The sequence below is a fragment of the Prinia subflava genome, chromosome 4, assembly GCF_021018805.1.
Source record: "Prinia subflava isolate CZ2003 ecotype Zambia chromosome 4, Cam_Psub_1.2, whole genome shotgun sequence".
NCBI classification, from domain to species: domain Eukaryota; kingdom Metazoa; phylum Chordata; class Aves; order Passeriformes; family Cisticolidae; genus Prinia; species Prinia subflava.
The window spans coordinates 61532671-61549414 of record NC_086250.1 but is presented as its reverse complement, the minus strand read 5'-3'; the positions used below and the strand labels follow the sequence as shown (position 1 = coordinate 61549414).

General features: G+C 39.2%; 1 protein-coding gene across 1 annotated transcript in view; it reads right to left on the bottom strand.

The window, feature by feature from the left end:
* RELN (reelin) overlaps positions 1-16744 on the bottom strand; it is a 277609-nt gene that overhangs the window by 101856 nt on the left and 159009 nt on the right. The window contains exons 11-15 of the mRNA XM_063396915.1: positions 10879-11024; positions 6805-6956; positions 4495-4607; positions 2788-2996; positions 207-335 (exon numbers count right to left, since the gene is read on the bottom strand). Coding sequence (XP_063252985.1) covers positions 207-335; positions 2788-2996; positions 4495-4607; positions 6805-6956; positions 10879-11024 — 749 coding nt within the window. The remainder of the gene's footprint in view (positions 1-206; positions 336-2787; positions 2997-4494; positions 4608-6804; positions 6957-10878; positions 11025-16744) is intronic.

The window sequence follows — 16744 nt, the reverse complement described above, 5'->3', positions numbered from 1 at the left end:
GCATCAAAAAATTATTATACTGCAGAAGCAGCCCAACACATTTCAAGTTTCATTACTGGGTAGCCAGAGAGCTCAGAACTCTCCTCCCTTGCTGTTCCCAAGTAATCAAAAATGAATGGTGACACAGAGCTGTGTGCTTTGCTGCTTTCTCCTGCCACCTACGATTCCCATCTCTAATCCTGCAGTTTTGCAGACATTGCTCTCACCCGCTGTAGTTTTCAGAGGCGTAGATGGTGCTGTGGGGCAGGTGGGGCCCAGCACATATCTCAGGCAGGCACTCCATGTGCAGCAGCGACCACGAGCGGCCGTGGTTGGTTGAAAACTCCAAGCTGACACTGGTGACACATGGGAGGAAAGAAAAGGAGAAGGACACGGTGAGCGTACCTGGATCGCAAGGTAGAAGTACCAACGCTGAAAAATCACCAAGTCTGCTTGGTGATGAGGAAACAAGAAATAGTTTTAAGCAGAATTTGAATTAAAAAATTCTGGAAATAAAAACATGAAACAAAGTTTCATGGTGTTTAAAACCCCAAAGGTTTTTAGATTGAGGATTGCCTGAACACAGAGTTCTTGTTGGGCCACCATCTAGCCAGTGTTTTTATGCTGCTGCTGTTAAAAGAACTGTATTACTTTTATATTTCGTATTCCATATTGAAATAGTTTCAGATATGAGGAGAAACCTTGGATTTATCAGAGCTAGATGGAATTGTGTGAGGACTCCCATAACTGCCAGCTGCTATTACAGCTGCAGAAGGTGGTAAAAGACCACTAGCTGCTCATGGATGGGCTGACGCTTTCCTGGTTTAAAAAAACCTCATATTGTTTACAGCCTTATGAGTATAAGGAAATCCTTAGATGCCTTACACTCTAAAGACCTTGAAAAAGTAATATAGAAAGTGCTTGATTTACTACAGATTTAGTATTTTACTGAATTATTCTTGTAATTTCCTCCATATAATTAGCTTGTAATATTCTGTTTTATTTTATGTCAGTGAAACATTATAAAAGTAATAATTCATGTCCTCAATATTAAATTATTGGATTCTGAATTTTTATGATAATTTGCTGACAATATTACTTTATTTAAATGTGATTTTGTATCACTCTGATATTGTATCTATTAAACAGTTTTATGGAGATTTTGACTAATTTATTTCAGGTTTAGCTGTAGAGATACCTTAGAGGTTCATATTTACTGCCTATATCCAGTATGAGTCTCTCACATTTGCAGTAATGAAAGCATTATGAATAATGCTGCAGACTGGGAGATGTGAAATGCTGCAGTATTTGGGAAATACAAATAGGAAAAAATGGTGACCTAATGCTTCTTTAGTTATGAAGAAGCTCACTTCTCCTTCAGATATAGAATGAAGGATCTTAATCTTTCAAAGTGTATACTAATCTCCATCAGAAAACAGATCGAGACAGAGACTTTATATAACATGTTTACTGGCCAGGAGTGTTTACAGGCAAAGTTTTCACTTTTCATGTAGGAAAATGTTGCTGCCTTCTCTTCCTATCAAATATAAGTGCAGTGCCTTGATTTTTGCTTCCCCTTGAATTCTGCTACCCTGCATGGATACAAGAACTGTCAGTGCTAATGCAGCTCTTTCCAGCTGGAAGTAGATGCCATGGGACAGATAGAAGCACTCATAGTCTCTTACTTTAAATTCTCAGCTCTGAAAAATACAAAGTAACTTAATCCTCATAAAATATCAAGATAAATATTCTCATATGTATATAGTGGAAGAGGGACAGTGGACAGTTTTGTTTTAGGTTGCTCATTTGGAGAAGGATAATAAGAATTTTGAGAGGGGACTAAAGGATGGGCAAGATGTCTCTGATGGCTCTGAGCCCCAAGCCAGGATGTGCTGAGGAGCTGGCTTGCTCAGCCTGGTGAGGAGGGGTGATGGTGCAGAGGGTACCCACAAGGAAACCGGACCCAAACTCTCCTCAGGCGTGTCAGACACACTAAAAAGGACAATAATCATAAAGACATGGTCTCATAGATTTGTACTGTACATTTGTACTGTGCTTTATCACTTGAACAGGTCACTCAGAGAGGTAGCACAGTGTCCATCCATGAAGATTTCTCAAGTCCTTGATAGGCAGAGCCATGTCTGACCTGCCCAGTGACAATCCCTCCTGCTGCAGCAGCTTTCACCAGATAACCTGTGAAGGTCCCTTCCAACAACATTTCTCTGATTCTACAAAACATGGAGCCTTAAATTACTCCCTTCTATCCCTTTCTCCATGGAAAAAATCACTCAGTGTCCTGAAGCAGTAAAGCCAGCAAAACAGTTCTGTGATCAGCCTACAGACAGTGAGCTCCTCACACTGATGGTCATTAAGATGAGGGTGATTTATCACCAGTCTTACAAGAATTAGATATGCTTGTGGCATCAGTAATCTCAGAGAGGTCAGCAGGGCAGGTTTCTGCTGCTGCTTTTAGTGCCTTCTCCTTACACAGTATTAAGAAGTAAATCTCATATCCATTAGAAACTGAAGCAAAAGTCACTCTGAAATCACGAGCATATTTCAGAATAATGGGCTAAGAAAAGCAAGTTTTGACCTGGAAAGCTATTAAAAGACTCTTTATTGCATGTGAGATACATAAATCTGGGCCTGTAAATATCAGGAGAAACATTAGCTTTTGAGCAGCTTATATTTGTCATTATTAATGGGAGCCCTTCTTCTGAAAAAAGATTTACAAATCCTCATATAGATTTTATAAATCAAAATATCCTAGAAAGCTGATAACCACAAGAATGATCTCGCCAGTTTTACCTGTTACCAGGTTGATAAGTTCCACAACCCAAATTGATGGAAAACTGGATCATGTGGGTCACAGAGGAAGGGAGCACCGGAAGGACGTGGAAGTAATCCACAGCCCAGACATTCCTGTTGTGGCCTTGGTGACTCTTTTGCTTCAGGCAAAATTTGGTTGCAGGAGTCTGCAGGTCCGGACTAATGACAACAGAAACCAAAGATGGCACCTTCAAAAGAAATTAAATAAGGCTTAAATAAGATAAAAAGTTGCAACGTACCATTTAAAATAAAAAAACAACTCTAACTGTGCTGCACCAAATGTGCTATTCTCTCTCCTTGATTCATTTTATCTTTTTTAGGCACCTTTTTCCACACACAACCCTAAATAAAATAATTTACTATTATGTGAATAAGTATTAGCACTCTGGGTACCAGTGATGCATATCACCTGAGAGGGATTGGATTGTTTGGTTGTAAAGGCACAGAAGAAAAGGCTGCACCTTGTGTGTTCTGAGAAGGGCAGGTTTGTGTTGTCTGTTTAGCTGGGAAGGGAAGGTGATGTTTGTTCTGGAGCCTTGCAGCTCACAGAAGCAAAGGCAAAGTAGGGCATGTCTGCTCTGGATACGTGAGAATGGAGTAACAGCAGGAGTTCACAGGCATAAGTGGGGAGGATGTTATGTTGCTGAAATAAATGAAAGCACTGCCTCACAAAGCTTAGCCTTTGTCCTAAAGCGATGTAATTAGAACTTTATTATGTCAAAAGAGGATATCAGCTCTAAAACTGCTTGTTTTAAAAAACCTCCACAATGAATTCCATGTAATTTCAGATCCTATCTCTCCCCAAGTTCCCTAATTAATATTTTATTATTTTACAATTACAGTTTCCTTAGTTTTACAAAAGTTCTACCCTGTCTTTCACACAGAAGCAGGAGAGGAGGAAAGCCACACACAATGAAACAATGCAAATGACTCAGCCAAACTCAGGCCAAACTCTACTGTAAACATTTTGGTTACTAAGTTCTAAAGTTACAGACAAAATGCACACAGACCTGTGCTTGAAATCAGGAGCATCTTTACCATCAAACTTCCCTCAGTCTATGTAAGCACACTGCATTTCAATATCTAGCGCATCTATGTGCACATGTATGAAATATCAAATTTTGCTTGTTCTACAGCAGCAGAATAAGGAGACCTCAGGGCTACATTATTCAGGACAGACTTCGTCTAATTGCTCCCTTGCCCCAGACAGGAAGGATCCTGAAGGCAAGGTCAAGGTCTTTATTGTCCTGCCTGAGGGTGGTGGATGTGGTTGGAAGCTGCTGCACGTTGGGCAGAGGAGATGCCGCCGGCGCGCTCTGCCAGCAGCTGCTTCCCACGGCTGAGGCTGTGCCCTCATCACTCCAGACCCTCTCCAGCCCCTGATCCCACCATGAACGACCCCCTCAGGACCCCTCTCCTCAGCATCACACTGTGGCTAGAATGAGCTTGCTTGCCTATTTCTCCAGCCAACACTGCACTGTCCTGCCTGGGGCTGCAGTGACCCCCAGTAACTGCAGAGCTGTGCTGCAAAGTGCCCCATTGCTCCCTGGTCTGCACAGGATTTATGTGTTTGGGAAGGTCACATTTGAGTGTGCCTGTGGAATTCAACACACAATATTCCTGTGATGGCTTGAAAAGAGAATGATCTCTCCACCCCATCCACTTGCTTTGTTCATGACAATTTACCTTGTAAGCAGCATAGGTCAGGGTATCAAGAGGTATGTGTTCCCTCCTGCCTTCAATCTTGGCATACAGTATGACATCATTTTCATGGGATTCTCCAGAATCACAAGTCCCCCCTGTACATATTTGAGTGAGAAAAAAAATTAATTGAAGCCCTTGTTAATGGAAAGTGGAATCATATATGCAGCCTTAATTATGAAAATAATTACAGTCAGATGCTATTTAACTTGGGATCTGAAACAAAAGAACACCATCCCTAAGGACACAGTGTATAGGAACTGTTTGATCAGATACACCAGGGCAGAGATCAAGGGGGTTGACGATTACGAAAACCCCAAGTACCTCTTTTAATCAGCTTATCAAAACAAATAAAAAATGCTGTGCCTCAAGCAATACTTCTATCTGTGTGCTTTAAATTCTGTTGACATAGAAATGCTTTGCTTTTGAGTTGTCATCAGTAAACTGCTATTTACTGCTCACCCCTCACACAGTCACACATGTAGGCACATAAGAGTACCTTAAATACTTCTGGGCTGATAACTTGGCAGCTGAGAACTGGTTCAAAGTAGGAAGAAAGAATGACTGCTGTGTACCTGATTTGTTGTGCTGCTCCTTCTACTGTCTACACCATATCCTAAAAGGAATGGCTGGCTGGCTGGAATTTATTGTAGCACACAAACCCCCTGTGGTGTGCTTGCCCAACTGGAACAGGGCAGCATTTGAAATATCTTCCTATCAGTAGAACCCAAAATACTCCTTAAGCTTCTGTGAAACAGTGGATGTATTGGCAAACATGAGCATTACGTTCTGCATCATAGTTATGAGATGAACATCATCACACAACTTTGATACTCTGGAAAATAAGTTTTTAAAGCAAAATTTCTGTATTTGAAAAAGGAATTATTAATTAATTATTTCCCTGTACATTATGGTTACTGCAGATATTAAAAAAATCCCAAAATAGAATTAAAATAGAACGAGGAAGCTTCTTTGAAAAAACTACAGAGTAGAAAGATTGCACATATTGGAACACTTTCTCTGTTTTATTTTTTTATGTTTTGCTACAGCCAGCTAGTTCTTGTTATGGACTAGGAAAAGCAGTCCCAAGAACTGGATAAAATGTGCATCTTTAATGTGTTTTATACTGTAATAAGGAACATCAATTTGTCCTTTCAAATATTCTTTTTGTCTGAATATTTAAACAATTATTTATTTAATTAAAAATATGCACAGAATACATTTTTCAAACAATATCCTGCTATCCTCTGTGTTTGCATCTGCTGACAACTTCTCCCCTAAGTTCAGAAGGTTGACAAAATTTCTTTCCTGTTTCTCTTGCAGGTGTTGTAATGCTTGGAAGAAATGCGAAAAAGCATCCTCTTTTTCCTGTGTTTTATTCATAATTCATGTAACACAGAGGAGATGTGCAACAATTTAGGACAACAACATGAGGTCTTCCCCTCATTAAATAAAGTGTGTTTTTTCTTGTTGATACAGAAGGTTGCTTGTGGAGGTCACAGGTTTATTCTCTGCTTCCTCCTTTATTATTCTATTATTCTCTTTCAAGCAAAAGCCCCTCAGTTTCTCTAAACGTGGTGCTGAGAGAATAACCTCATGGAACTTCCTTTATGTGCAAAATAAAAGTTCTGGAAAAACACTGTGAGTGTTAACTACCGTGTTCATGGGCATTTTGGTCTGTTGCAACATCAGACTTGTGCAGTTGTACTGACAATGACAGCAGGGAGGGGAAGTGGCAGGACAGGTTGGTTCTTGGCAGCTTTCTTAGCCCTGGTAAATGACTGAGGTACTTTGCCCCAGTCAGGAAGGTCCACAGATGATGCTAACACCACACCAGTGCTTTTCATGAGGGGTGCCACATGTAGGACACACCTCCTCCAAGACCATACCACACTCTGTGTGACTCTCACCCTGGGCCAACATATTAGCAGAGGAAGGGTTTTATGAATGGAGTAAGAGCTTTTGAGGTGAAACTCTTCCATGGGTTCATCAGGGAAGGCTGCCCCACCTCTGTGCTGCTCCTATCTCATCCTCGTGTGCAGCTCTCTGATGGATTAGCACCAGGGTCTATGTGGATATGATTACAAGAGGATATGAGAGGTACCTGTAAAACCTCCAAAGATGACAAAGGTATGACTGTCTCTTCTAAGTATGGATTAAGGGGCACTGAGTGAAATTAGTGCATACAAGACAAGAAGATGCTTCCCTACATGAGATTTGTTAAACTGTGGAGCACTGCATAATGTAAATCTCACATGCTTGACATCTTGTATTGCGTTAGTAATTCATACTTACCCATACTGAAATAAAATCTCAAGTTCCCATAGCCTGTGGTGTCCATGTATGGAGTACATATTTTCCTTTCTCCATCCCTGAGGAATACCATAGCTGAGCCAGATTCCAGGGTTCCACATTCAGTACCAATGACAGCTCCAAATATGTCCCACCTGCAGAGGCCAACCATAGTGGAGAAAGTGCAGCAGCACACAACTGATAAACTCATACAAAACATGCCATAGGGGTTCATTTGTACTTGCAAAATTAGCTGTTTCTACTCTTACAGAGGACAAAAACCCCACAGTGTTTCAAATGTGATCTCTATGCCATTACTTACATATACAATATTAGCTTTTAAACTCATTTGACTCAACAAAGGCGAAGTTAATATAAATATTTAAAAGAATTTGGAAGAAATGCATTAATTAATAAAAAATTGAGGCTTTTAATGAAAGCTGTTATCAAATATGTAGTGTTGTATTGTTCTACCATCTTCATTATTTTTTCTGGTGTTAAAATGTTTAAAATATAAATGCATTCTAGTTCATTTTGCATAATAAAAGATTTATAGATCAATGAAACTTGAAAAGGCACATGTCCACCATATCTGCTACACAAATATTAAATATGTAGGTAATAGCTGAAAATGGTCTGTTTTCATATTTTTGAGCATTTAGGGTTACAGTTTTTAACTAACACATGAACAGAGTATGAAAAAAGACTGCTGTGTTTCTAATATGTGATGATACAATCTTTCTCAGTTTTTCTGTGCAACATTTTATCTTATTTTTATTCAGTGATAATTAAAAGAGCTGCAGCAGAATTTTCCAATTAAATATTGTACATTGAAAATACATTTTTATAACGAAAGTGAGGGTTACTTCAAAACTCTCTATGTTTTGAAATACTAGAAAGTGTTGAATACTTGTGCATTATTTTGGTCTACAAAACTTTGGATACATTGTTATTACTCATGTCGAAGACCTAATTAATAATTAAGTATTTAAGAATTATAAGGCTGGTAAAACAATGAAATTATTTAGAATCACTAAATCCTGAAAATCCAAACATTTCAGGAGGAATGAGAAAACATGCAAGTTCAGAAAGCTTTGTGGGAGGCAAAGTCTTTTCCTGTCTCCTTCCACAAGAGACAATCTCTAACAGGTATGTGCCATACCACAGTCTCAAAAACTGTCATTTCAAGAACTAAACAGTCTATTTATTAGTTTAACCATTACAATGACTTCAAAATACATTTCTAGGACCTTCTTAAAAGCTGCCAGTTTCCCCATGGACCTAAGCTGCGACAGACTGGTGACATGCTTGTTTGGAAATCCTGCTTTAAACCTGTCAGTCATTTACACAGGAATTAGCGAGCTTAACATCACTGAAAAGCTTTATGATATAAATATAAATATTTTAATGGAAGCACAGTTTAATCTAACCCTAATTCTACTGTGCAGATTTTTTTAAAGCTAATGTGCAATATAATCAAAACAGAATTTTGAAAATGGGTCTCCCAGGCTGAAGGCAAGTACAGAATTAAACAGTTGTGCCTACTTTAACTTACACAAAAAAACCCTCACAATGCTCCATTGATCTTTTGTATGCTCTATTTAGCTCAATTAAAACACTCTCTGTAGTGACCCACAAAACAGCTCGGGGTCATGAATGATGCAGATCATGGATGTTTCCAGGGATGCTCTCCTTTTAGGCAGCATTTAGAAATGAAAACCAGAGAATTCTACGTCTTTTTTTTTTTTTTAAAGGCACTTTAATAGAAGTACATCAACACAGTGCCTGTAAAGAAAATGGAGAAGGATCCTGGGTCATGGCATGAGTTAACATTTACATTTGAATTAATTTATCCTTCACATGACTCTTGGAATTCTTCTTTATAAAGCAGGTGATTTATGGATCTGAACTAGACCAACAGAACATGGAGGTCCGAAGCAACAGTGTGCCTGCTAAGCAGCCTGGTGTGGGCTCTGTCCACTTTTAGGATCAGGCTCTAATTCACCCAAGAAAAGAGATGATAGTGGAAATATATGTGGTACTTACAACAGTAAGCCATGTATACATAGCCTCCCACTTTAGGCAGTACATACAAAAAATACCAATCTTATTAAAACAGTGATGGTTTCCTCTGCCCTCATCTCCAAGAGCATTTGGTGCAGAGGAAAGTGGTGGTGACCCCTAAACCTGAGCTTCCTTTTGCTCTCCCTTATGAGGGATGCTTTTGCCTTCCCCTTGAGAGCTGGCAAGCTCCAGCTGATATGACAAAGTGGTGCCTGAGAGCTTCCTGTAGGCTCTCTCTCAGGTACATGTTGTTCTTTAACTGTTTGATTACAGTAAAATAGATTTCAAATATAGTTTAAATAGGATTCAAAAACATTTCTCTAAGAAATGATTAAGGAAACTCATATGTATTTGTGTTTATACACAGCTCCCAACATGAATTCCAGAGAAATGTTGAAAAGAAGAACAGCAGTGGTGACAATTTTATATGATTAGAATGTAGTCCGTAACATCATCCAAGTTTGGTGTTTATTTCCAGCAGCATGCAATTTAAATCTCCATTCTTATAGAACAATAGAAAGAAGGAAGTTTCTAATATAGAGTAAGATTTCTAAAGGAAAAAATAGGAAAAGGCTGTGTGGCCTTGGGCTGGCAGAGTGGGGGCAGATCAGGACCTGGTTGCTGGGACACAGAGTGACAGAATTGAAGGAGGGCTGCACCCTCCCTTGCCACCTGCAGTTGGACCTGGGCAGCAGGTGACAGGGAAAGTGTCATTTTCCTAATTTAGAAGAAACTGTACGTTTGCTAACCAGGGTTGCAAGTTGCCCAGCTTATCTTAGGTAAATACCCAGCTGTGTAGAAACACAGTCTACAGGCAGGGCAGGTGTCCACAGATAGCACTCCCATCCTGGTTTTTCAGGATGGAAAAAAGACAGAGAGCACATCTCAAAGGTGTCCCATGTGGTCACGTAGAGCACAACACACACGAGCTCATTTTCTTCCCTTTGTCTGAAGCAGCACCTGCTGCCATTGGCTGATTATTTGACCTGGGACAGAGTTCACAGTGAGTATTTTTTATGTAAACCCTAAATATACCATGTGTCCACAGGACATATTAGCATGTATTTCTTAAAAGGTGCTCTTTACTTTCAGCACAGCATAGGCAGCACTTGAATCAGTTGCTAATGATCTGGAGTACTTTGTAGGTTAAAATCAACATTCAGTGGAGACCCATAAATTAGCAGTGTATGTTTCTCATTGCCCTGGGCTTACAACAGCCAACGATTTTTATTTTTTTTAATAGCAAAGAATCAAGATCCTATTGAGGATATTTTCTTTTTGTCAGAATTTATACAATGACGCAGATAAAATGAAGCTTCTTAATCAGGACACATTTTGTAAAGCTCACTCATGTTTTGGTAAGAGTAGTAATATTGTTATTCTAGACAGTTTTGTTTATTTTCTGTGTCCTTGCAGCAGTCCCTGCTGGATTCTTTAAATCACAAAGTATATATTCAAAGTAGAAATAGTAGGTTATCAGCCAGACCCTGAGCTCTTCCCCAACAGGTATGGCTATGCTCTTGGTACTGCTAGATGAGAAGGGACTGGTTTCCTGCCTCCGCTTCCTCCTCCTCTTCCTCATCCAGCACCTACAGGCATCTGCAGAAGCAGGAGCTCTCTCTAAATAAAGTGAGGCTCGCAGCAGTGATCCAGAGGGGATGAATTTCTCAAGGAATTCGATTTCATATGGATATGAGTTTGTTAACAACACTTTGGTGTGAATTAAAAAAAATGGATCACCATCATTTCTTTAGAATGGCTACATAGGTCACAAACACAACTTTTCCCATTAAAAACAGTGGTGACAGGATGGTCAAGAGACAAACTTCCTCCTGGACTTCCTAGACTTGTTCTTTCCTAAAATCTGCAATCATGTGCTATTTACAGTATTGCTGCTTATCCTAGCCACAATCTTCCCTGACTACACAGCAAAGATAAAATGCAGTTCTCTGTTTATCCTGTTCCCTCATCCCTGGAGTGATGCAGGGCCCTGCTTGCTTTGGGGACACTCACCCTTTGGGCTGGTTCTCAAACTCCTCTGCCCACTGCTCCTGGGCATCCTCCACGGAGAGGTCCACGTCCCGGGTGGTGGCGAAGTTGAACTCGCTGCCCTCTGTCCCGTGGAAGTAGATGGAGTTCCCATCGGACTGGCAGCTGTGCTGTGGGCAGAAGGAGCACAGGGAAGCTGAGGTTATGTGGGGTTAGTACAGTGTTCACACACTGTCAGATCTCAGCATGAGCTGCACTCTATCTAAGGACTCACTGATGCCTGAAACTAAATAAAAACCAGATGGTCATCTTGCGCATTTCTCGTCCCGCCTCAACTATTACTGTGTCCTAATCTTGTACCTGCTTCCCTACAAACCCACTACAGACCATGGTAAGACTGTGTTTGCACTGAAAAGTCATGGTGTTTATTCCTGTTTTAAAGTATCACCCTTATGTCCGGCCCACACACAACTGTGTCTGCAAATAATTTCAGTAGTATATCAAATATTGTTATGGGGATTTTGTAGGCGTAAGAGTTTTGTGCTGTGAAACATGTCAGATCTCTGTGTTAGAATTTTTTCCAGAAGAGGCATTTGTGTGTTAAATTGCTATGCATTGCCATACAGTAAAGTTTGAGCCTCTAGTGTATGAGTGAAAAAGCTGTGTTTGCCATATTTAGTCTGAATTGCATAACAAATAGCTCTAGAGGCAATGAGTTCTTGTGATAGAGCAATCCCAGGGATCCTGAGGCTGCTCCCAAACCAGTGTGTCTGCTTCTCCTACTGCACTTCTGCACACACTACCTCAGCACCATCAAATGATGCCACGTGTCTCCCCCAACACGCCACGACCACCACAGCTCTCCAGGAGTACTGGCCTGGAGGAAGGTGGCTGGGAGGTGCATGGGAGAGGCACAGTACAGATTTTCCTCTTTCTCCCATCCTACTTTTTACCTTCTCATGTGTCTGATAAAATGACAGTCTGACACCAAATCTGTGAGGCAGAAACAGGTACAATAAGCTTCTAAAGAAGACTTACCTTAATGCAAATTGAGCACTTTGCAGTTTTTGAATTGCTCATTTTACAAAAAACACTGATAAAAATAATAATTCTCTCAAACACTTCTTTTATTCTGTATGTGTGATCTTGCTATTCTTAAAAATGGAAGCTGAATTTCGTAATTATTAATTAGAATAATTCTGCATTCTTACAACATTTCAGTATTTCAAAAAAGAGGTACAACAATGCCAAATTCCATTGACCTTTTCAGTATCATCTATACAGGGTCCTCTTGTCTCTGAACCCCTTCAAAACGCACCAAGGGAAAATATGACAATCACATCTTCTGCACTTAAAAAGGTCATGGTAGTGTCACATAGGGGAATAATTAGATTTTTAACAAAGAGAAAGGTGGGGCAAGAAATGAAAACTGCTCAGCACATCTTTGTCTATGGGTTTTATAATGAAAGTAGAAAATAACACATTTTGTCATATTCTATAACACTTTATTTATCAATGCAATAAAGTGACATAATTGAAATTATTTTATTGATGATTTTCAAGTATAGTTGTCAATACCTCAGCAATTAATTTATATAGAGGAAAGTAATTTTTGTATTTCTAGAGGTTGTATGTGTTAGAAATACACATTTCTAACAATGTGTATTTCTACACGTTGTTAGAAAAAACTGTGAGTACTTGAAGTCTGATTTTTGTATAGAAACTTCCTGGTCTACACTTGAATGACAACAGCTCTATGTTTATTAACACAGATTAAATATCACATAAAAATATAACACATTTTAAAAATGTAAAGACTGTTTCAACTGCTAAAATAAACAAATTGCTGTTAAAGTGGGTTTTTTTCCAAAGAAAGGCCAAAGCAATAGAAAAATCTTGAAGTGTTGATAATTTATCACAGAAATTAATTAGATTTTGTCACAAGTCTCCTTTTTCTTTGGTCTGTTATTGCAGCATACACAAAGTACACCATACAGGCCACTGAAAAGGAAGAATAATTTACACATCAAATATATTATAACTCGCAGAAATTAATGAGACAGTTTTAAACCTCTTTGAAAAACAGCAGTTGTACTATGCAGTTATTTATAGCTGACTGAGAAATTGCTTTTGTTTACTGATTTTAACTGTCACACTCATCAGTATCGCTATAATCAGAATTTTAAGAAAAATTTGTTTGTTGTGCTTCTTGATTTTCAGAATTTTCTTCATTTGCCAAACACTAGTAAAGTATCCTTTATCTGTCAATCAATCTGCCACAAAACTCTTATTATCTGCAGGCAGTCAAATACACTAAAAATAAATAATAAATATTCAGGCTAAAACTTTATTCAAATTTATACATAACCCTTCATCTTAGGAAACAAATAGATAAATCCTACTGAGCTAGATATTAGAATTACATACAAGCATTGGAAAATCCTCTATAAGTCCGACTTATATCTCTGGTGCTAAGTTATATGTAAGTATGTATTTGATAGTGGGTATGTACTTAGTAATCTCTTGCCTGATAAAAACCATCTATTAAAATAAACACAACCAGATACAACTCCATTATCTTTTAATATTTGTACATCCTTCTGCTTTCTAGCAGAATATTTATTGAATGGAGTTTTCATTTAGGTTGTCAAGATAAATAAATGGGCAGTTTGGTGAGGGGCTATAAATAATTATTTATGGAGTGGTGTGTGATCAACCCTTTACAGAAACTCAAAATCATAATTTATTTAATTAGTTCTATAAAGCTATATTTATGCATTTATACGCAGCTCCATAGTATCTATGAATATGTATTTTATGCATATTTTATGTGTTAATGAACCACCCAACGTATGGCTCAAATCACAATCTGCTCATGCCAGCTTTGGCTCATGTGAAACAGCTACACAGAAGAGAAGTTTCTGAGGTTTAACTCCCCCGTTATCCTAAATATCTATGAAACATGTAACACAAGCTCATGATCTTGATGGCCTTTAAAAAGGGTGAGAAGGAGAAATATGCCCAAAACACAGGTATGGCTTTTAAGGAAGTTCAGAGGGAGTGCCACCATTTTCTTGGTTTTGCCCCAGTTTTTTTTCATGGTTTTGCCCCAGTGCCAGCCTCGGGGACCTGGGACACCTGCCCATGGGAGAAGCAGATGTGCATGAGCTCCTTGAGTTGAGCTGCCCAAGCAAGGGCCAGGGCTCCTCCCCTCATGATCTTATTCTCTCCCACCTGCCCCGTTTACCTCGCCTGTATAACCAACAGCCTCAGATTTTTTGTTTTAACTTTCCAAGCATCTGTCACTGCTTTTACTGCCTTTTTTTTTTTTTTTTTTTTTTTTACCTGATGGGCTCCTGAGGGGGAAAAAAATCCTCAAAGACCACTCAGCCAAATTTTCCAGGAGCAAAAGAACCTCTGCAGGGGATGGTCTCTCACCAGCCGTGCCCCCAGCTACCTTGTCAGTCTTGTTCATCATCCAGGAGGCTGCTGAATGTGTTGGATTATTTTGTGGGTTTGCAGTAGGGCTTGAAGAGATGAAAGATGGAATTGAACCCATGAGACTCAATTTCTCTTGAGTTCTAACGAAGATTTGAATTCAAGTCTTTAGGAAAAATAACCCTAAAATACAATTTACACATTGTGTTATCTCTTTCCCAAATTAAAGGCTTTACACTTGTGGTGGAAGTCTACATGCTTCCAGTATTAAGGTCTACTTTTCACAAATGTTTATTTTGTTAGTCTCAAGAGGTAAAAAATGTGGAATGGACACATAATTTTTTTGAGTTTTAAAACTATCTGGATTAAGTTCTTCCTAAACTGGAGATCCTGTGGATTACATAATTGTAGGGTCCTCTTTAATGAATTCCAGATTAAATTTGTTCTCTGTTTAATTTTAATTTGCATTTAAATGATTTATAAAATAAAAGGAAATTACCTTGCTATGCAAAATTTGTAACTAAAAGGGCCAAATGAAAACATCTTGTATAGTATTTGTCCTTGTTACCATGGAAGAATCAGCTGTAGGTCCAGAACTAACGCACCGTTCAATTTAGTTTAAACGGGATTAAATGTATGTGGAAGATTTAATCCTCGTGCAAATTACAACACTGAAACAGAAACTAATTTGTGAGGAAAAGGTAATTTAAAGGATAATTTCTTGACAAATCTGATAAACATCATTTAACAAAGTTTACTCCCAGATCACATACATAATAGAACATAAGACACAGGCTCTTGAATGAAGCCACTTCACAACAGTAGCTGTTTCCCATTGTTTGCAACTGGAATGGGACTATCAGCCTGCCATAAGCAAACTGTTGTATTCCTAAATAAACAACCCCTGCCTGTGGCCAAATGGCAAGAAGCCAGGTTATGTTCAGAGACTGTGGTGATCCCAAGAGAAAAAAACCCGAAAAACCAACAAATAATTTAATCTGGCACTACCTTATTCACTAGCTGTATTGTTAAGCTATTGCTCTGCAAGAATAGAGCAAAATGAAAATTGGCTGGATGTATTCCTGAATCTCAGCATTCTTGGATTTACTTTCAATCTAATCTTCACTCTGAATTTGCTGTGTTTCTGAAGTTTGTTGACTGGATAGTTATGGTATCACTGCTTTTTCCCTGTTTTCAAGGCCCTGCATGGCTCATCCTCACCTGCCTCCAGCATTTCCTACATGCCCCATCTCATGGGCCACTTTTCCTTGTGTGCTTGTCACTATGTGTGCTGGTGAGGGAACCAAGCTTGCATGCCCTTGCCCATTCTGCCCACTGCTCTTGTCAAATTCCCACATGATTTCCTTCAGACACTTCCTTAGTGCTCTCTTCAGCATGCCTTGTCAGTGATTACACTGAAGAGTGCACTGATGACAAGGATGAGCATTCTCCCCTCCTGCAGCATTTTCTTTTACTCCCACATGTCCCCATTCCCAGCTCATTCCCTGTTTTATAACTAGATGGCAGTGTCCTGGGACACAGGCTATCTCATTGGTTTGTACATGGAGAAGCAGCGATGGTACATTCCTTGATCAGGCCTCTTTGGTGCTACACTGGTACCACAACTACAAAAAATATGTTTTCACTCTAAAATTGCTGTTGCCTATGAATATTTCCAGTTTATCAATACAGTTCTTAGCCAAATTGTCTGTAAGACCCAGCAAGTATTACTAATTCATATGAGATTTCTACAACACATTATGAAGACATTAGTTAATGGGAGAGAGACAAATGCATGGTTGTAAAATCAGACTTTCATCAAGAGCATGTCACACTCTTTATCCTACACTATACTTCTTAGATTTTAGGTTCTTTTAGGAAAGCCTCTTGATCATATGAGACGTAGAATTGTTTAAATTATGTCTGGTCAAACCATTGGTCAACAAAAGCAGAAAGTCAGATTTGGTGAAGCAGGCACTTTACAGCTAGACCTCTTTAAGGTTTCATAACTAAATAATGAACAACTTTCTGTAGCATCCAAACAGCTTAAGGGCCCCAGGTGAGATCTGGGCTCCTACACCATGTAATATGTCTGAACAATCTCCATATTTTTAAAGACTGCATGCAAGCACCACATAAGGAGATGTCAGCTACCCTCAGCATGACCTCTTGGCCAGGAGGATCTGGAGATCTCCAGTTCACCCTGCAATGGGAAGCAGCACAAGCCTCAGCCAGACTAGCCTCTGTCACAATTGCAGCTAAGGACACAGTCCTGAAGATTTTTAGAAACTCAAAAGCCAAATATTAGGAATGTAAACAGAAGCACTGAAGTTCATCCAAGCCAGCTTCTGTCCGGGTTGTTCAAGTCAAACTTGTGAATCAATAAATACCTCTTGGCTTTACAATATGGGATTTCTTTACTTGGAGAGTAGAACAGAGGGCAACTAAATGA